This window comes from Chiloscyllium punctatum, chromosome 2 (genome assembly GCF_047496795.1).
Source record: "Chiloscyllium punctatum isolate Juve2018m chromosome 2, sChiPun1.3, whole genome shotgun sequence".
NCBI classification, from domain to species: Eukaryota; Metazoa; Chordata; class Chondrichthyes; order Orectolobiformes; family Hemiscylliidae; genus Chiloscyllium; species Chiloscyllium punctatum.
The window spans coordinates 14,199,137-14,221,025 of NC_092740.1; the positions used below are offsets into that span (position 1 = coordinate 14,199,137).

General features: G+C 40.4%; 1 protein-coding gene across 5 annotated transcripts in view; it reads left to right on the forward strand.

Moving 5' to 3' along the window:
• Nucleotides 1-21,889, forward strand: part of cfap99 (cilia and flagella associated protein 99) — a 193,151-nt gene that overhangs the window by 126,382 nt on the left and 44,880 nt on the right. For all 5 annotated transcript variants that reach the window (XM_072593827.1, XM_072593819.1, XM_072593847.1 and 2 more), the window contains one exon: nucleotides 17,742-17,822. In XM_072593827.1, coding sequence (XP_072449928.1) covers nucleotides 17,742-17,822 — 81 coding nt within the window. The remainder of the gene's footprint in view (nucleotides 1-17,741; nucleotides 17,823-21,889) is intronic.

Here is a 21,889-nt window from a genome sequence, read left to right on the forward strand (position 1 = left end):
TCTGTGATTTCATATGTCATGGGATACTTGATTATATTCAGACAAGGTTCACTCATCGCAGATAATGTTACAAAACTAACTAGCTATTTATAGGGTTATTAGAAGTCAAGACATAGATGTGAGTAATCTTTCTTCTGGTGTGCACATAACTAGGGAGATTTTCACTGGAACCCTGGGCACAGACCAAGGAAAATTTCAAAATTAATTATATTGTAAGAAAGAATTGGATGAGTTCCTTGCCATGGCCAGGTGGAGAAAACTTGTCAAAACAAAATTAACATCAAATATGATTAGAACACAGCAAAGAAAAAGGAAACACTTCTCTTTACAACTTCAGAAACCAGAATTCACTGAGGAATGGCAGGGTGTAAAGAAAGGGGAATTGTATGTCAAAAAAACAAAGCCATTAACCATCTAAATTAACTAAAACTTAAAGATGGATTAAAATTTCATCAGGGACATGGAATGAAGAATTTTCAAGTTATGAGAACATAAATAAACAGAAATCAGCATCAGCTCTCTCATAGCATTGATCCAAAGATGAAATCTACCAATTCATGGGGACTATTGATTACAGGTTTTAAGAGTGTGAACTTGCTGTTTTTGAACAAATCACTGCAGATAAGTTCCTGTCACTGAAAAATGTTACCCTGAATATTCACAATAAAAACACACTTCTGAATATTGACCACAATTTAAGATGTATAGTTCTTGGGAGTGCAAGAATGAAAGGTTCAAGTCAGAACTTACAATAATAATTGTAAACCATAGTTAAATAATAATTTACAATAACAGTTTCATTATTAAATAAAGCATGAACAAATTGCTCATTGAACAAATTTAAATGCCTGTATTTATGCAATATACCCCTTTGAATGCTCTCAAACCACTTAATATATAATGATCTGCAACCACTGTCGTCATGTAACAGTCCACAACATGAGATCCATAGTCAATCAAAATTTTTGTACGGTTGATGAGGGGTACAATGTTGCTGAGCAAGTTCACCTCTTTGGACTCTGAAAGTATTTTGCCAGTTATACATCTAAGATTGTGAGTAGATAGCAGAGGAGTATTTGCCCTGTTCATTAGTATATTTGCTTTCTCAGCCAAGGATGGTTGGGAGCTTTATCAATCAAGTGGAAATTCAATTGCTGCATTGGCAGAGTAAAGAATGATTAACTGGCAGAACAAGAGAACTTTTACAAGAAGCCATATTTTTTTTTTCTGACCCTGAAATCCCTGAAACAGAAACCTTAAAGTCTAAGACTCACTACGAATCTGACTGTTGCAGTGAACACTGTCAACATGGCAGAAAACCTGATGCTACAGCAGATTGTGAAGTTTGGAATCACTTTGTTCTTGTGCCAATCAAAGCCAACTCTCAGTTAATGAAGCAAATGCACAACAGAATTATCTCAGTTTTCTTTGCTCATTAAAAAACAAAGCTGCTGGAAAAGAAAATCCACTGAATTACCATATGCTTGCTGCTGTGGCACCCTTCAGAGACACAAAGCAGGAATAAAGAGAGGTAAAGTCAGAGGAAATATTAAAATATTGTAGTAGCTTTTATGTATATGTGGGTGCAGGTCACACTAATTGAAAATTCATCTCCTAAAGTGCAATGTTATTTCTAAATTTTGAAATGAGCATCTCCCATCATTTGAAATATTGGGAAACTCACCAGGATAGGAATAAATTGTTGTAGGCTATTTAACCAATCAAGGGAAAGTGAGAATTGCAGATGCTGGCGATCAGAGTCGAAGAGTGTGGTACTGGAAAAGCACAGCCGGTCAGGCAACATTTGAGGAGCAGTAGAATCAACATTTTGAGCATATGCTCTTCATCGGGAATGTGGGGGTGGCCCAAGGGGGCTGAGAGATAAATGGGAGGGGGGCGTGGGGCTGGTGGGAAGGTAGCTGAGAATGCGATGAAGTTGGGGGTGAAGGTCATAGGTCGGAGAAGAGGGTGGAGCAGATAGGTGGGAAGACAGTTCAAGGGGGTAGTGCTGAGTTGGAAGGTTGGATCTGGGATAAGGTGGGGGAAGGGGAAATGAGGAAAGTGATGGATTCCACATTGATCTCATGTGGTTGGAGTGTCCCAAGGAGGAAGATGAGGCATACTTCCTCCAGGCGTCGGGTGGTAAGGGTTTGGCAGTGGAGCAGACCCAGGACCTGCATGTCCTTGGCAGAGTGGGAGGGGGAGTTAAAGTGTTTGGCCACAGGGTGGTGAGGTTGTTCCGTGTGTGTGTCCCAGAGATGTTCTCTGATGTGTTCTGCAAGCAGGTATCCTGTCTCCCCAGTGTAGAGGAGACCACTTCGAGAGCATAGGATACAGTGGATGATGTGTGTGGAAGTGCAGAGATATGCGTCAAACGTAGGTTAGACTAGGTGTCAGATTTCCTTCGTTGAAGGACATTAGTGAACTAAGTGGGTGTTTATGATAATCAACAATGGTTTCAAGGTAATCATTAGACTTCCAATTCCAAATTTTAAAAAAATCATATTCCACCACCTTTCATATAATGAGGTTAAAACCTAGGTCCCCAGATCATATCTGGTTCTTTAACTTCCAATCCAATGCTAATGCCTCTACAGAATCACCTCTCCCTGTTTAAGAATGTTTGCACACAAATTGTTAAATTATTGAAATTATGTTTACAAAAGACAACAGGAGGAAGCATAATATCAGGCAAGTTGGATAGAATCCAGCAGGTTGAAGAGATTAAAACGAGGATAACACTCTTCCAGGCCCACCATATTCCCCCAGCCATTCCACCCACTGTGTTCTTGATCTCTCGTAACTTGATTTTTATTATGCTTCTGCTAAATTGCCTTTATAAAGTACTGTTAAAAACAAAGGCGAATCATGCTTTGTTTGATCGCTACTTACACATGGAATCATTCTGTTGAAACAAACACACTTCTGTATTTCAAGAGCATTGTTGCAATTGGTAGTCATTATAAAAAAAGCACTAATCAGAAATCAATCCATCTTTTGATGAATTCCGCCCTGACCATCTGAGGCTTGTGCTGTAACATTGTAGAAAGGGGAAGAGGGAATGACTTGCCACCTTGAGTAGGTGAATGCTGACTCAGTTGAGCAAGAGTAGATATGCAGATTTCTAATCAAACTGGGAACCAGATATTATAAATGTACCTAAACAAGATCATTTGGCCATTGAAACCATTCTTCCTATAGGCTCTGTCCATTTGCTACTATGGATTCCACTCCAATCCCCAGCAAAAATCCACAAAATATATTGCTTTAGTCAATCACAAGATAAATCAACTTGAATAATGAAATACCAAATTATTCTTATATCTTACATTATTCACATGTGGCTGCTTATCTTTCTTAGACTGACATTTGCACTATCTCAGCAGCTTAAGAAAAACGTTGTTTCAAACTGTGTGGAATTGACTGTGACTATATTTATAACCTAACTTCTATTTCATCAGCTGTACTTCAAAGCTGGTAACAGTACTAACTGTTTTAGCTGTGAGTCCACGGCACAAAGGAGGGAAAGATTCTTTCATCTGTTTTGTTTTGCTTGAAGCTTGATCGTGTCTATTCATATGTTTGTAGCCCAGTTAGATAATCTGCATTGCTCTCTGTCTTCTGTTATTACAAGGAAATTTCTATTTCCTAAACTGTGATACCAAAGTCCTAATGGTAATGGGAACCCTTAAACTTATTCTTTCATTAACCCATTTGGGGTATGGGGTGGCATGGTGGCTCAGTGGTTGGCATTGATGCCTCACAGCCACAGGGACTTGAGTTTGATTCTACCTTCAGACAACTTTCTGTGTGGAACTTGCACAATTTCCTCATGTCTGTGCGGACTTCCCCCGAGTGCTTTGGTTTCTTCCCATAGTCCAAAGATGTACAGGTTAGGGGGATCGTGGGAAATGCAGGAGTAAGGATGTGGGTCTGGGAGAGATGCTTTTTGGAAGATTGGTGTGGACTCGATTGGCTGAATGGCCTGATTCAACACTGCAGGGATTCTATGAACTCTTCAACTTCTCTCTTACTTTCATTAATCTTTTCTTCTCCTTGCATATTTGTTTCTGCTCACTTTATTGTTAAAACTTGTGATCAGTTTCAGTGTTTTAACTATCTCCATTGCCCTCAGATCTGCAAAAACACATCTTTACTCTGTTTTTCAAGTTTTCTGTATAGTAATGGCTTTGAATATCTCAAAAGCCCTTGACTTCCTCAGCATATACTTCAAAACAACTTGCCATCAATGTCTATCCAAGCCTCAGTTCATGATCATTATCTAATTTCTTTTCAAGTCATTCTATATTCTGTAGTTTGTGAAAACTGCTCTTTTGATATCAATCTGACGTAAAGTGTTCTGAATAAGTCAGAATTTCATCAATCGGTTTGACCTGTCTACATCTGAATTTTCTTTCTTCATTTCTCCTATTTCATATGAAATTAAAATGGAGGCAAACCATTTGATTCTAGCTCTTTAATTCTGGGCCACCATTCAAATAAGACTGAAATGTTTGTTTCAAGTTCCACATTCCTGTCTACCCCCAATAGCCTTCATTTTCCCCACTAAACATGAATCCATCTATCTGTGTCATAAAAACTTTCAATGACCTCACCTACACATTTCCTACACTGATAAATGCCATCCCAGACATTGCCCAGCTCTTTGCCTCTTGCTCTTACTATTCTCTCCCAAGATGTCAAAAGTACAGGACTTCTTACCTCTTACTTTTCTTATATAACTTATTGACCTTAACTATTTCCAGAAAAATTATCCTTCCTTTCCAACTCTTTACATTTCTACTGAACTGATTCCTTCCAAGCTTTTTCCTTCACTCTTGATCATGGCCTGTAATATAGATTAGAGCCAATTTTCTTTGCTCCTTAAGACTGAAAGTTAGATCTAATCCTGTTTTAATATAATTTGGCCATTGTAAAGGAAGAAGCAACTTTTATATAATACCTATCAGGCAGTGTTCCAAATATTTCACACACAATGGAAATGAATGATGTATTTGATATCCTTTTACCATTTTTGGAGGATGGATACTAAAATAGAGGTAGAGGAAATTTTGTCAGTTCTGTGAAGTCTTTTTCAACAAGGTCAGAAAATCATTTCAGGACAGTGACATAAATACGCCATTATTAAAAACAGTGTGAATGTAATTAAGAGGGGAGAGTGAGGACTGCAGATGCTGGAGATCAGAGCTGAAAATGTGTTGCTGCAAAAGCGCAGCAGGTCAGGCAGCATCCAAGGAACAGGAGAATCGACGTTTCGGGCATGAGCCCTTCTTCAGGAATGAGGAAAGTGTGTCCAGCAGGCTAAGATAAAAGGTAGGGAGGAGGGACTTGGGGGAGGGGCATTGGAAATGTGATAGGTAGAAGGAGGTTAAGGTGAGGGTGATAGGCCGGAGTGGGGGTGGGGGTGGAGAGGTCAGAAAGAAGATTGCAGGTTAGGAAGGCGGTGCTGAGTTCGAGGGATGTCACCATGGACATCCAGTCCCTGTACCCCTCCATCCCCCATCACAAAGGACTCAAAACCCTCCGCTTCTTCCTTTCCCGCTGTCCCAACCAGTACCCTTTCACTGACACCCTCCTTCGACTGACTGAACTGGTCCTCACCCTAAACAACTTCTCTTTCCAATCCTCCCACTTCCTCCAAACCAAAGGAGTAGCCATGGGCACCCGCATGGGCCCCAGCTATGCCTGCCTCTCCGTAGGATATGTGGAACAGTCCATCTTCCGCAGCTACACTGGCACCGACCCCCCACCTTTTCCTCCGCTACATCGATGACTGTATCAGCGCTGCCTCGTGCTCCCACGAGGAGGTTGAACAGTTCATCCACTTTACCAACACCTTCCACCCCGACCTCAAATTCACCTGGACCGTCTCAGACTCCTCCCTCCCCTTCCCCTTCCTAGACCTTTCCATTTCTATCTCGGGCGACCGAATCAACACGGACATTTACTATAAACCGACCGACTCCCACAGCTACCTAGACTACACCTCCTCCCACCCTGCCCCCTGTAAAAACACCATCCCATATTCCCAATTCCTTCGTCTCCGCCGCATCTGCTCCCAGGAGGATCAGTTCCAATACTGTACAACCCAGATGGCTTCCTTCTTCAAAGACTGCAACGTCCCCCCCAGACGTGATCGACAGTGCCCTCCACCGCATCTCCTCCACTTCCCGCTCCTCTGCCCTTGAGCCCCACCCCTTCAATCGCCACCAGGACAGAACCCCACTGGTCCTCACCTACCACCCGACAAACCTCCATATACATCGTATCATCTGTCGTCATTTCCGCCACCTCCGAATAGACCCCACCACCAAGGATATATTTCCGTCCCCTCCCCTATCAGCGTTCTGGAAAGACCTCTCCCTCCGTGACTCCCTCGTCAGGTCCACACACCCCACCAACCCAACCTCCACTCCCAGCACCTTCCCCTGCAACTGCAAGAAACTGCAAACCTTGCGCCCACACCTCCCCCCTTACTTCCCTCCAAGGCCCTAAGGGATCCTTCCATATCTGCCACAAATTCACCTGCACCTCCATACACATCATTTACTGCATCCGCTACACCCGATGTGGCCTCCTCTATATTGGGGAGACAGGCCACCTACTTGCGGAACGTTTCAGAGAACACGTCTTGGACACCCGGAATAACCAACCCAACCACCCTGTGGCTCAACACTTCAACTCCCCCTCCCACTCCACCAAGGACATGCAGGTCCTTGGACTCCTCCATCGCCAGACCATAGCAACATGATGGTTGGAGGAACAGCGCTTCATCTTCTGCCTAGGAACCCTCCAACCACAAGGGATGACCTCGGATTTCTCCAGTTTCCTCATTTGCCCTCCCCCCACCTTGTCTCAGTCAAATCTCTCGAACTCAGCACCACCTTCCTAACCTGCAATCTTCTTCCTGACCTCTCCGCCCCCACCTACACTCCGGTCGATCACCCTCACCTTGACCTCCTTCCACCTATCGCATTGCCAATGCCCCTCCCCCAAGTCCCTCCTCCCTACCTTTTATCTTAGCCTGCTGGACACACTTTCCTCATTCCTGAAGAAGGGCTCATGCCCGAAACGTCGATTCTCCTGCTCCTTGGATGCTGCCTGACCTGCTGCGCTTTTCCAGCAACACATTTTCAGCTCTGAATGTAATTAAGAGCCTGGGAGACCCTCCATTGTGTATATGGATAAGAAGTTTATACTGGTGAGTTTGTGACAGGTGAAGTAAATGGAACAAAGCTATTGGTTTAATTTGATTTCAGATAGAAGAATCAACTTGTTCAAAGAATATGGCAAAAATATACTGCAGATACTGGAAATCTGAAACATACAGAGAATGCTGGAGAAACTCAGTTTTTCTCGCAGCATTTACAGAGAGACAAACAAAGTTGATGTTTGGGGTCTGACATGACTGCTCTTCAGAATATTGTTAAATTTAGTTCAGAAGAAACAAGAGTATAACTCAATTCAGAGGAACCAGCCACCTTCACTGAAATGTGAAGTTTCCAATCCAATGAGTTTTGAAGTTGTTAGAAATGAGAAAGTTTAGGCCCTCAGAATTGTGAAAGATTAATGCACACAGACTCTGAAAAGAATCGTAAAGTTGTTTCTGGAGTGAACAGGAAGAAAATTAGAAGGAATCACTAAAGTAGAAATTTAAAGAGTTGGGAAAGGAGGATAATTTCTCTGGAAATGAGCAAATGTACTACATAGTCTGGGAAACAGGTTAAAATTTGTTTTCCTGTTCATGTTTTCAAAACTGTTTTCATACCTATATTGCTTGGTTTGTTTTTTTTTATTTTGTGAGCAAACAGATGTCAGTTAACAATGAACATTCGCAGCCTTGTGTGAGTAAGTTTCGATGACTAACCATCAGTAAAAAGTATTAAACATATGATCTATCAAACCAAGTTTCATTCTGGGATCTGATTTGTCCAACAGTACTATCAGCTGGGGAGATAACATAACAAACACTGTAGGAGTGTAGACACCATTGTCACGTAGGCAACAACTTTGTGCAAGTCATGATGGATTAAATAACTTTTATTTATAAGTTAATAAATACTTTATAATCTTTTTCTGCTCCTGTTGTTTTGACTGGGTGATAAATTTAGGCCTCAACATGAAGAGAAAGCCCTGTGACCCTCACCAAACAACGTTACAACAAAATGGATTTTGATCAATGGAAATGTTAGTCAAAGAGGGATAATTAAAGTCTACACTGGCCTGCTTTAGTATTAACCAATGCGTTCAAAAGTATTTTTAATCAACCTGTGCAGGTATGCTATAGCACAGCTCTAGAGCAGATGAGACTTGAATCCTTGCCTCCAGGCTGAGATAGGGACACTACCACTACACCACAGGAACCCTAAACTAATGTATTCACAGGTTTTTACAACATTGACTAAACTTAAAGAGGACGTAACTGGCTATTAAGCCCTTTAAAATGTCCAAAGTGTATGAAAGCTATACAGTTCAAGATTTTCTACCTCATCTTATCATAATTGCTTTTTGTGCACCTGTGTCCTGTGCTATTTTGTAAACAATGTTTTTCTAAGTCAATAACACTGAGAAGTCTGGGTAATTGTCAACATCCCCGGTAGCAGGATAATTTCCGAACAAAAATCAATTTAAGTAAACAGCTCTCTTATTAAGAAATGAGCTCATGACACTCAAAGGCTTCATTGTCTTTTCAAATTATGATTACAATCATTGTGTCATATTTCCATGATAAAAACAGCATGGTTGAGAATAAGTAACTTCTTGAGGCATGAGGAGTCCTGTTGGAGTTCTCTGTCAAAGGTCCATTCATTGTGGGTGCTGGAATGACTGACAATCATAAGCAAGATAAGCGTTACATTGCACAGATATACTGCCCGATCAAGAGCAGCACTGACAGCCACAGTCAACAGGCCATAAAACTTCATTCTCCTACTACAACCTGTACAAAGGGAATGCCAAGCAATGAGAGGCCAGTTAGTCTTATTTTGGTGTTGGCCAAATTGTTTGAATCAATCCTGAGAGATTGAATAAACTGTCACTTCGAGAGGCATGGAGTAGTCAGAGATAGTCAGCATGGCTTTGTCAAGTGAAAGTCATGCCTTAAAAATTTGATTGAATTCTCTATGGATGTGACAAGGTGGATTGTTGAGGGTGGTGCAGTGGATGTATTCTACAAGGGTTTTGGTAATGTATTTGATAAAGTCCAACATGACAAGCTGATCAAAAAAGTAAGAGCTAATTGGATACAAGGTGATGTGTCAAATTGGATCCAAAGTTGATTTTGTAATAGGAAAAAAAGGGTTATGGTTGATGGCTGCCCTTGCAAATGGAAAGCTGCTTCAAGAAGTATTCTCCAGGGCTCGGTGTTGGGACCACTGCTGTTGGCTTTATACATTAACGATTTGGATTTGAACATGTGGGCTACAATTGGGACATTTGCAGATGATACAAAAATTGCCTGCATAGTGGATAGTGTACAGGATAGCTGTAAGCTCCAAAATGGGAGAGATGGGGTGGTGGAGTGGGTAGGAAAGTGGCAGATGGAGTTCAACTCTGTTAAGATTGAGGTAATGTATTTAGGGAGGTCAAATAGTAAAAGGGAAACAAAATAAATGGGAAAATACTGAGAGGAGTGGATGACTTTAGAGATCTAAGCTTGCAAGAGCAAAGCACATAGGTGAGCTTGTAAAGAAGGCATATGGAATGCTGTCCTTCATTGGCAGGGGTTTTGAATATAAAAATAGGGACGTAATGATGAAACTATATAAGACAGTGCTGAGGCCATATCTGAAGTATTGTGTGCAGTTTTGGTCACCACATTACAGGAAAGATGTAATTGCTCTGGAGATAGCGCAGAGAGGATTTACTAGGATGCAGCCAGAGTTGGAGAATTGTAACTCCGAAGAGAGATTGGAGTTGATTAGCTTGGAACAGTAAAGGCTGAGGAGTGACATGATTGCGGTATACAAAATTGAGAGGTAGAGATAGACTAGACAGGACAAACTTGTTTCCCTTGGCAGAGAGTTCATAAATTGCTGAAAATGTGATGCTGGAAAAGCGCAGCAAGTCAGGCAGCATCCAAGGAACAGGAGAATCGACGTTTCGGGCATGAGTCCTTCTTCAGGAATGAGGAAAGTGTGTCCAGCAGGCTAAGATAAAAGGTAGGGAGGAGGGACTTGGGGGAGGGGCGTTGGGAATGCGATAGGTGGAAGGAGGTTAAGGTGAGGGTAATAGGCCGGAGTGGGGGTGGGGGCGGAGAGGTCAGGAAGAAGATTGCAGGTTAGGAAGGTGGTGCTGAGTTCGAGGGTTGGGACTGAGACAAGGTGGGGGAAGGGAAATGAGGAAACTGGAGAAATCTGAGTTCATCCCTTGTGGTTGGAGGGTTCCTAGGAGGGTGCCTAGGAACCTGTAATCTTCTTCCTAACCTCTCTGCCCCCACCCCCACTCCGGCCTATCACCCTCACCTTAACCTCCTTCCACCTATCATACCCTTGAGTTTAGAAGACTGAGAGGGGATCTGATTGAAACGTATAGGATTATGAAAGGATTGGACACTCTGGCAGGAGGAAACATATTTCCGCTGATGGGGGAGTGCCGAACCAGAGGACACAACTTAAAAATACGGGGTAGACCATTTAGGACAGAGATGAGGAGAAACTACTTCACCCAGAGAGTGGTGGCTGTGTGGAATGCTCTGCCCCAGAGGGCAGTGGAGGCCCAGTCTCTGGATTCATTTAAGAAAGAATTGGATAGAGCTCTTAAAGATAGTGGAGTCAAGGGTTATGGAGATAAGGCTGGAACAGGATACTGATTGGGAATGATCAGCCATGATCATATTGAATGGCGGTGCAGGCTCGAAGGGCTGAATGGCCTACTCCTGCATCTATTGTCTATTGTCTATTATCACATTTCCAACGGCCCTCCCCCAAGTCCCTCCTCCCTACCTTTTATCTTAGCCCGCTTGGCACACTTTCCTCATTCCTGAAGAAGGGCTCATGCCTGAAACGTCGATTCTCCTGCTCCTTAGATGTTGCCTGACCTGCTGTGCTTTTCCAGCAACACATTTTCAGCTCTGATCTCTAGCATCTGCAGTCCTCACTTTCTCCTAGAGAGTTCATAAACCAGGGGTCATAGTTTCAAGCTAAGGATGAGAAGGGAAATGAGGAAAACTTCTTTTTACACAGAGTGGTGGGTGTTTGGAATTCACTGCCTGAGTTGGTGGTGGAGGTAAACCTTAGAACACCTACAGCATGGAAACAGGCCATTTGGCCCAACAAGTCCACACCGACCCTCAGAAGAGTTACCCCCTCAGCCGATCCCCTTAACTATAACCCTACATTTTCCATGACTAATGCACCTAACCCACACTTCACAAACACTATGGACAATTTAGCATATCCAATTCACCTAACCTACACATCTTTGGGCTGCGGGAGGAAATCGGAGCACCTGGAGAAAGCCCACGCTGACACGAGGAGAACATGCAAACTCTACACAGACAATCACCTGAGGCTAGAATCAAACCTGGGACCCTGGCATTGTGAGGCAGCAGTGCTAACCATTGAGCCACCATGCCACCCTAAAACTCTGAACTTCGTTTAAACGTACCTGGATCTGTATTTTAAGTACTGTAAGCTGCAGGGCTGTGGGCCATGCACAGGATTAGAGAGGGCACCTAGGTGTCTTTGGTTCAACATAGATGAAATGGGCTGAAGTGCTGCGTTGTTTCTATGATCCTATAGTTTCTAACCCCCAAGAATGCTGGATACAGGGAGCAGTAGGAGACATACAGACCAAAATAATATACAAAGGAAAATACTAATATATTTAAAATCTTAAACATGGATTAGAGATGTGCAGTTAAAACTTAAAATCACCTTAGTTCATCTTGTCATCAGCAATCTGTCTTTCTTTGAAAGAACTGCCTTTATCCCTTATGCTGTTCTTTCACTAGAACCTGGCAGATTTTATACTGTAAAAATAAATAACTTGCCAGCAGCGTACTGAATGAGGAACAGTGAGAAAGGTGCACCACTGATATCAGCTGCATTAAAATAATAAAAGGTGCAGTTTACTACAAAAATGAATTTGGCAAAGCATTTGTTAGAAAACAGTGTTGCTTAATCTAACATGGGTTATCAGCAAGGAAACATTCTTTGGTTGACTGAAACATCCTTAAACTGTGGAGGGATTGAATATAAGGCATTTCTTGTTCCAAACGTATTTCTATCTTCTTTACTTAAAGCTGTGATGATTGATTTGAATAATGCTATCAACTGTTCCACCTCTCAGGTTCCAATCCTAAACCCTTTGTAGTGCAGTGTCGTATCCCTACCTCTGAGGAGGAGTCCTCGGCTCAATTCCACCTGCTCCAGGGCAGGTTGATTTGGAAAATACCTACAATCCTCAATCTCCAAGGCCTTGAATAGATTTTCCTTGCAATGAACTCTAAATTATTGATTCATGAAATGGCTTGACATAACAATAATCAGCAGGGCCTCACTCACTGGGTAGCTCAGCACATCAGTGCTTTTAAGACAGCCATGCCCTCTTGGAACACCTAAAATAGCTAAACTGCTTTCGAATGCTGCAGTGTTTAATGTGTTTGGTCTCATGGGGTGACCAAGTCCCAAGATCCCAGAAATAGCACCTGTGTGACATCTGTATTTAAAAAAAACCTTCTGTTCCTCGTTTATTGCATTGAAGGTCACAGATTTATAAACCAAGGTAAACCCATGAGATTAAAGGGACAATGGCAATAAGTATTGGCTAATTACGGAACAGAAAACAAAAGAGTGACAGTAAACAGTTGTTTTTCAGGCTTGGCGGATATAACCAGAATTGTTCTGCACCATTTTACTCTCTTATGTGCATATTTATGAACTGGACTTAGGTCCATTGTGATAATTTCAAAGCTTGCAGATGACACGAAACTCTAAAATATAATAAATACTGGTAAATTTAGTAACAGACCTTGAAGAATGTAGTACAATGGATAGATATATGGCAGATGAAACTTAATGCAGTGAGGAATGAAATAATGCAATGTGGTCGAAAGATTGAGGAGAGGCAATAGTAACTCACAGGTACATTTTTTGAGGATGAAGGAACAGAAAAAATGTGAGGGTATGTACACAAATGCTGGAAGGTGGTAGAATAAGATGGGAAGTCTGTGAACATCAAGCATTCTATATGGTTTTCACAGACTATAAAAATTTGCAAGACAGAACTTCAGTTTGACTTTATTCTGTTCTGTTCTGGGCACACACTTAAGGAAGGTGTCAGGACCTTGGAGAGCGTACAAAAGTAATTTACTAAAATGGTACAAGGGATGAGAGACTTCACTTATATGGAGAAACTCATTTGAGCAGAGATGGTGCAAAGGAAATTTGACTGAGATGGTCAAAGTCAGAGAGGTTTTGTTGGAGTTAATAGAAATTATTTTCACTGCCAGAAGGATTGCTAACAGATCAGAGTTGATTTGCGAAAGAAACAGAGTTGATTAGATTAGGTTAGATTCCCTACAGTGTGGAGACAGGCCCTTTGGCCCAACCAGTCCACACTGATCCTCTGCAGAGTAACCCACCCATACCCATTTCCCTTTGACTAATGCACCTAACACTATGGTCAATTTAGCATGACCAATTCAGCTGACCTGCACATCTTTGGATTGTGGGAGGAAACCGGAGCACCCGGAGGAAACCCACACAGACACGGGGGAGAATGTGCAAACTCCACACAGACAGTTGCCTGAAGCTGGAATCAAACCTGGGTCCCTGTTGCTGTGAGGCAGCAGTGCTAATCACTGAGCCACCATTAGAGGAGCAAAGTTTTTAATGCAGTGGATTGTTATGATGGAAATATGCTGTCTGAAATGGTGCTGGAAGCAGCAGTACATCACAGAAGAACTCAGTTATAACTTCCAAAAGAGAATTGAAATGGTACCTGAAGAGAAGATATTTTCAGAGGTTTAAAAAGTAGAGACATGGGACAGAAATTTTAAAAAAAGTAAGGAAACATAAATAAGAGTAACTACAAAGTAATTAGGGCAGAGCTACTTGGAGTGAACTAGAAAAGTGGTTTATCAGGAAAGACAATGGTTCATGGCTCACAACAATAATATATTCCTGCAGAAACAAAGATTCTAGGAAGAGGATAAATTGATGATGGTTGACCAGGGGAGTTAAGGATAGCTTCAAATTGAAAGCAAAACATACAATGAAACAAAGATAAGTGCTAAACCAGAGGATTGGGAAAACTTTCAAGACAACCATAAAAACAATAATACAATAGAATGTAGGAAATAGCAGGTGTAGGAAATTTAACCCCTTAGCCATTTGATACGATCATGGCTGATCTCAGCTTGGCCTCAACTCCAATTTCCTGCCTCTTTTCTATAACCCTTCTTCCCATTACTAATTACAAATTTGCCTATCTCCTCTTTAAATTTACTCAACATCTCAGCATCTACTGCACTCTGAGATAGTGAATTGCACAGATTCATAACTCTTTGAGGGAAATCATTTTTATTGTCTCTGTTTTACATCTGCCACTCTTTATCCTAAACCAATAATCTTTCATTCAAGATTGCCCCATGAGGAGCTATCCTTTCTTTGTCTACTTTGTCAGCACCCTTTAGCATTTTCTATAACTCAATTAGATCTCCTCTCATTCTTCTAAACTCCAGAGTGTATAGACTTAAACTGCTTCATCTCTCTTGTGAGACAAAATCCTTTTCTATGGAATCAATCAAGTGAATCTTCTCTGAACTACCTCCTATATAACTACATCCCTCCTAAAGTAAGAGGCCCAGCAGTGAGAGTCCCTTTGTTTAAGAAGGGTACCAGAGTTAATCCAGGAAATTACAAGCCTGTGAGCCTCACGTCAGTGTAGAGAAATTATTGGAAAAGATTCTTAGAGTTGAGATCTTTCTAAGTTCGGAAGCAAATGGACTTATTAGCAATGGACAACATGGTTTTGTGCAGGGGAGGTGCTGCCACATCAACTTGATTGAGTTTTTGAGGAGTTGGTGAAGATGATTGATGAGGGAAAAGCAATGCTTGTTGTCTACATGGACTTTGATAGAGCCTTTGACAAGGTCCCTCATGGCAGACTGGTACAAAAGGCAGATGAAGTTTAATCCGGCCAAATATGAGATGATGCATTTTGAAAGGTCAAGTATTGGTGAAGATTTCCTGGCAGAAAACTCAGGAGCATTGATATTCAGAGGGATCGAGGTATACAGGTCCACAGATTACTGAAGGTAGCAGCACAGGCAGATAAGGTAATAAAAAAGTCTATAGCATGCTTGTCCTCTTTGGAAGGAGCATTGAGAATAAGGATAGGCAAGTTATGCTGAAGCTTCATAGAACTATAGTTAGGACCCACTTGGAATATTGTGTACAGTTCTGGTCACCACATTACCAGAAGGATGTGGATACTTTGCAGAGGGTACTGAAGAGGTTTACCAGGATGTTGCTTGGTATGGGGGATTTTAGCTATGAAGAAAGGTTGGATAGTCTGGGTTTGTTTTCACTGGAACACAGGATGTTGAGGGGCAACCTGCTAGAAGTTTATAAGATTGTGAATGGCATGGATAGAGTGGAACGTATGAGGCTTTTTCCCAGGGTGGAGGGGTCAGTTACTTGGGGACACAGGTTCAAAGTGCAAAGAGGGAAGTTTAAAAGAGATGTGTGAGGCACGTTTTTCACACAAAGGGTGGTGAGTACCTGATATATGCTGCCAGAAGAGGTGGTGGAAGCAGATGCAATAGAAGCATCTATATAAATGGGAAGGGAATAGAGGGATACAGATCCTGAAAGTGAAGACAGTTTTAGTTGGGAAGGGCAAAATGTGTCAGCTGGAGGGCCTGTTTGTATTGTTCTTTGTTCTTCGCACAAAAAAAAAGTACCAGAGAAACTAATCGGGCAAAGGAGCAAGAAGTTCCATGGACCTGATGAAATACTTGCTTGAATATTGAAAGAAGTAACTCCAGAGGTAGTAATCTTTCAGGAATCCTTCAATCTTGAGCAAGTCTCAAAGGATTAGAAAACTGCCAATGAAAACCTTCATTTAAAAAGGAAAGAGAACAAAATACAAAACTATTGGCCAGTTAGCTTAACAGCTTTTTATCAGGAAAATGTTATAATCTATTAAAACATGTAATAGCTGAGCATTTTAGAAATGAATAATATGATAATGCATGGTGTCACGAAGAGGAAATAATACCTGACAAGTTTATTACAATTCTTTGAGAAGGTAACAAGCAGGATATATGAAGGGGAAGCAATGCGTGTAATATATTTGGAATTTCAGAAGGCATTAACAAGAAAAGAGACTATGGTTCTTGAAGGTAATATATTAGCATGGAAACTGGATTAGCTAACTAAGAGAAGACAGAAATTTGAGATAAGGGCAGTGCATTTTCAGGATGGCAACCCTTGATTAGTGGAGTGCTGCAAAGATCAGTGCTCTGGCCACAATTCCCAAAACATTGAGTCTGCTTTCTGTACACAGTTAATGCCAGACCTGCTGTGTTTCTCCAGCAATTTTTGATTTTGTGCACTATAGCCAAGTTTGTGGATGATACTAAAACAAGTGGGAAAGTAAGTGCTGAAGATGAGGCAAAGAGTCGGCAGTGGGATATAGAAGGGTTGAGCGAGTAGGCAAAAACTTGGCAGATGGAATGTATTGTGAGATTATGTACCTCAGGAGGAAGAATAGAGAACTAAATATTATTTAAATGGAGAAAGACTGCAGAAAGCTACAGCACAGAAGGATTTGGGATTCCTCATGCAAAAATCGCAAAAGCTACCATTCAAATTCAAGTTGGCCTTTATTGGGAATACAATGCAAAAATAGGGAGGTCTCATTACAACTAAACATGGCACTGGTCAGACCACAGCTGGAATACCGCAAACAGTTTTGAGCCCCTTCTCTCAGGAAAGATATACTGCTCTTAGAGGCAGTTTAGATAAGATACACTGGGTTTATCCCACCTACAGAAAGACTGTCTTATGAGGAGTGGTTGAGCAGGTTGAGTCTGTACTCATTGGACTTTAGTAACAAGGTGACCGAATTGAAAGATCTTAAATGGCCTTGACATGATAGATGCAGAAAGGTCATATCCCCTGTGGGAGAATCTAGGACCAGAGGGTATGACCTCAGAATAAGGGGCTGTACATTTAAGACAGAGATGAGGAGGAATTTCTTCTCTCAGAAGGTAGTATAATTGTTGATTTCTTTACTGCAGGAGACTGGGTCATTAAGTGTGTTCAAGGCTGACATTGACAGTGGTTTTTCAGAGAAACAAGAGTTATAGAGAAAAGGCAGTGATTGCAGTGGATGGCAGAGCAGACTCGATAGAACAAGTGGCCTACTTCTGCTGCTAACTTAGTGGGCTTCTGGTCTTAAAAATGGAATAAATCCATGCTTCCCCCTTTTTAACACAAAACTATATTAAGTTATTCTTTGTTCCTAAAATAGATAAATTCAATACAGCAAAAGAAATATGATAAGGAATAGGATATGTTCATATGATTCATAAAAAGGGGGCTGATGAGAACACTGTTGCTGTAGAGCATAACCACTGGCATGGCCTTGTTGGGATGTGAATAGTATCTAATACCCTTTTAAACAGATAAATGAATAGGCTTTATGAGCTTACTGATATTTCAGGCAAGTGTTGTCTCAGTCTTATGTTTCTCTCTCTTATTACTCAGATTCCCAGAAGTACCTATGAAGCTCCAAAAGAGCAGCAACTGCTGGAAACACTAAAAAGGAAAAATCGTCACAGGGCAGAGGTTTGAATGCTTTTGTTTTCTTTCTTATGCTGAATGCAACTCTGTTGTTTTGTGGGTCTTGTGGATTCAACTGGTAACAAGCCATTTGGTTGCAGTGGATGTCCTCTATATTTCATCAACCAATATCTCTACACACTCACTCAAAAGCAATTTATATCTTTCAGCTCTTATTTAGAGCTAATTTAGATCAGGAGTGTTTCCCTGGTAACTTGTGTTCACTGAGTTCAAGTCTGTCAATCCCATCCCTGGGTCTACAGGTTTTACCATCTCACAGGGGAAGAAGCTGCTGAGAATGTTGCCTTCCTCCAAAGAGCCTGCTTAATAAATCTTAGCTAAGCTATGAACATACTTTAATTTTAATAACAAATTAATTATATTTGTAGCATATTTTAATTTCTCACTTCTCCATGTAAGAAGAATATAGAGTGTAGGGTTAATTTTAGTTTTAACAGAAAAACTTAAATGAATTGATTTGCTTACGTTATGACTTTATTAATAGAAGTTAACAAGCAATACACTTTTAAGTGGATAAATATAACCTGATGCGAAGAACTGTCAAAAGGTGTAATCTCAAATGTAATAGCATCCAATTAGATATTATTTCTAAATATTCAAGAATATCTAAGAATAGACAGGAGTAAAAAATGTGACAATATCCAAGAATGGAATATCGATCAATATTTAAAGTAAATCTTTACTTGCAAGCCACAAGTGAATAAGGTGTTGTCTCCTGGAAAAAAATATATTTTCAGAAGTATTATCTGAGTGTTCTTATTACTTCTGAAATGTTAGTGAAAGGGTCTTATTTTTATATTGTTTAGATCCTTCCTGCGATGAAAATGTTGGTGTTAACCCTTTATATGTAGGTTTCTCCCACTTTCATCTGATGCTGTATCATTTAATATAATTCCTTTATTATTCAGTGAAGATTCCTTTATGAAGTTGTGATTCTTTATGTCGTCAGTTTATTTTTTTTTACGTGGATATTCCTTCCATCACTCTTTCATGCCTTCATCTTACAAGAATCATTCATTCAGGATTTCTCAGTAAAGTTATTTCATTTCTGTCTTCATGAGTGATCCTGGTAATTCGTGGTACTGATGTGATCCAGATATTTGTCATGTTTTTTCAGTTGGATAGTTTCAGTATTCCTTCTGTTAGCATCTTAACGTCACACCTAAGCGTGAAAATGTCATGTCTTTTTCAAAGCCTTCATTCTTTATACTTTTCTTGTTATCTGTTTTGAGTACTCCTCAATTACTTTAATAATAATGTATGTCATAATATTATGTGTGTCATCTCCATGCCCATTTCTAGGTGTATTCTAATTTCAAAGAGGACCTTCCTGGCTTTTTCTGCCTATTTCAATAGTTTCTTTAAAGCTGAATTCCTACCTGAATATTTATCTTTAAAGTGTTTTAAAATAATGTGTGCCCTCCCTCTCAAATTAGTCTCATTTATTTCCCAGTCAAATATATTTAGAGTCATAGAGTCATAAGGATGTACAGCATGGAAACAAACCCAACTCGTCCATGCCAACTAGATATCCCAACACAATCTAGTCCCACCTGCCAGCACTTGGCCAATATCCCTCCAAACCCTTCCTATTCATATTGAGGAGTACTCAAAATTGAGGAGTACTCAAAACAGATAACAAGAAAAGTATAAAGAATGAAGGCTTTGAAAAAGACATGACATTTTCACGCTTAGGTGTGACGTTAAGATGCTTACAGAAGGAATACTGAGTTTCTTCATGCCTTTGGTATGAGAGATACAGATTTAAGCCATATCAATTTGTAGTAACTGTGCCCTTTTAACTTTCTATTTTTGACTGTAGACTGAAATGGGAAGAAGGCTGATTTAAAAGTAGTGGAATGTGGAAGGGAGTGTGGTGCTATTTAAAAGCAGGCTGCCAGTACTTATTGTAAATGCAGTTTACACTTTTTTGTCCAGTCATTAACAGATATTTAGTTGCATATGAACTGGCGCCAAGAGGAGGGTACAAGATGCAATCCAGGAAGCAAAAAGTAGTTGATTGGTCTGTGAAATGATGTCAGTTATGATGACAAAGGCCTTCTACAGGCCAACAATTATGTGATTGGCTCCCAGATATTTGAATAGTTTGTGGACGTGAATAATAGTGTCAGAAGCATTCAGACTATTGGAAAGTGAGGTGCTTCTTTCTCCCTGCAGTAAAAAATACCAAGAGCATGAAGAACTCAGTTTATTTTCCCTCACCACTTGCAGTAATCTGTTGCTTTTAACCAATACATCATAAACTTTAAGTTGTGGACCAGTTGCTCTGTGATTACTACAAACCAGTGAAAGTACCTGAAGCAGAGAGATCAAGGAGCAGTAAGTCCTGACAAACCAAAGGATCGTCTCAACGAACCCTGTGCACAGGAACTATTGAGCTACCTTCCCAGTTTTTCCCTCACCCTCACATCAATGTTTTGTTGTCTGTATGTATGTATGTGTGAGAATCTTTTATAAGTGAAGTTCACATTTTAACGAGTAGAGCTGTATGTCAATGATTCATGATTGTTTTCCTGTATCTAAAGTCAATTATTTGTAATAATTAGTCAGTCTTAAATACAGTAATCTGGTCCCTGCTTTCTGTAACCTATGCGTAGAAAGATGGGTAAATTTGGGAAATTTTGCTTACTTCTATAAAATTTTTAACTTCTGTGACATCTCCAGGAATAGTGGGATTTGATTTCTGGTGCTCTCCCCTAGTGAGGCATGACATGGTGCACCCCTGACTTCACCATCTATTATCAGATCTAACTGCTTTATGCATTGAGGCCTCATTCTGCTTTTCCAAAACTGACCACTATTCCAGGATCATCCTGAATAGCACAGTTAATTTCTCTTTCTATGACCTACCAAATTTATCCTTAAACTCTTTCTTAGCTCCTCACCTTCAAATTCACGATTTGTTGAATCTTCACAAGGGCATTTCTGTTGGCAATTGATATCAGTGACACTTTGATCCTGTGAATGAATTTTTAAAACTGCATTTCTTTATCACAGGAATTGATACAAATTCAATTGATTATGTGGCCATCCCCTCCCTCTTTCCCTCAAACGCCTCATTGCACTCTATGTCACACCCCTTTTGAACATTTTTTAGACATGAAAAGATCCAAATGATCAGTTGTTGGCACTTACGTTCTGATATTCTGTTGTGCCTTTCTCTTTATTAATTCTAACATTCAAACTGCTTGACAAGAAAAGTTATGAATAACTTAATCATGGTTGACCATGATTATGTGAACATTTCTAACAAAGTTATTGGTGTACTTGGAGATTGCATGCTGCAGGGAGAGAAACAGAACATTCAGACTCTGCCTCAACTTAATTTTCACACTTTTCTTTTACAGGAGAAAATATGATCTCAATTGACTCAAGATCATTGTAATTTTGATGCTAATGTTTATTTGTACTAATTATTATATTAATTTGATATATAGTAAAAGCAAACTTTGCACACGACCTAATATTATCACCATTCCAAACCAAAATAGCAGCTGATTTTTTTACTTGCAGTTTTATTCACCTCTTCTTCCCACACAAGGTCTGCAGTTCATGTTAACTGACAGTCATTGAACAGTATTTGTACTATAACCTCCTGAACCATTTATGCAATGACAGCAGTTCTTTGGATAGAACAGGAGAAATGTTAATGGACACTCCTGAACCTGTTAATATTCAGCAAGGTCTTGTGAGAAAGCAACAGAGGACTGTTCATGATCACACCACTGTTTGTGCTGGTTATCATTCAGATGCAGAGCTCAGAGTAATCTTTTTTCATCCATTCTGCAACACCACTTTAAGTAATACTTGATGGCTTTTCACTTAACATTACTTGACCTCACTTCAAATACTCCATCAAACCTTAAATTGCACTGCCATTGGTCTACAGTTTAGAACGAATTGACAGTAGTTGAAGTACCAAGGCCAGGCAAATGTTTTCTGTTTTCTCACCCATCAGTTGATGGCCTGAAAGAATCCTTCTGTGCAGTACTAGTCTCTGGATTTATGATTTATCTGGGCCAGTTTTGTAC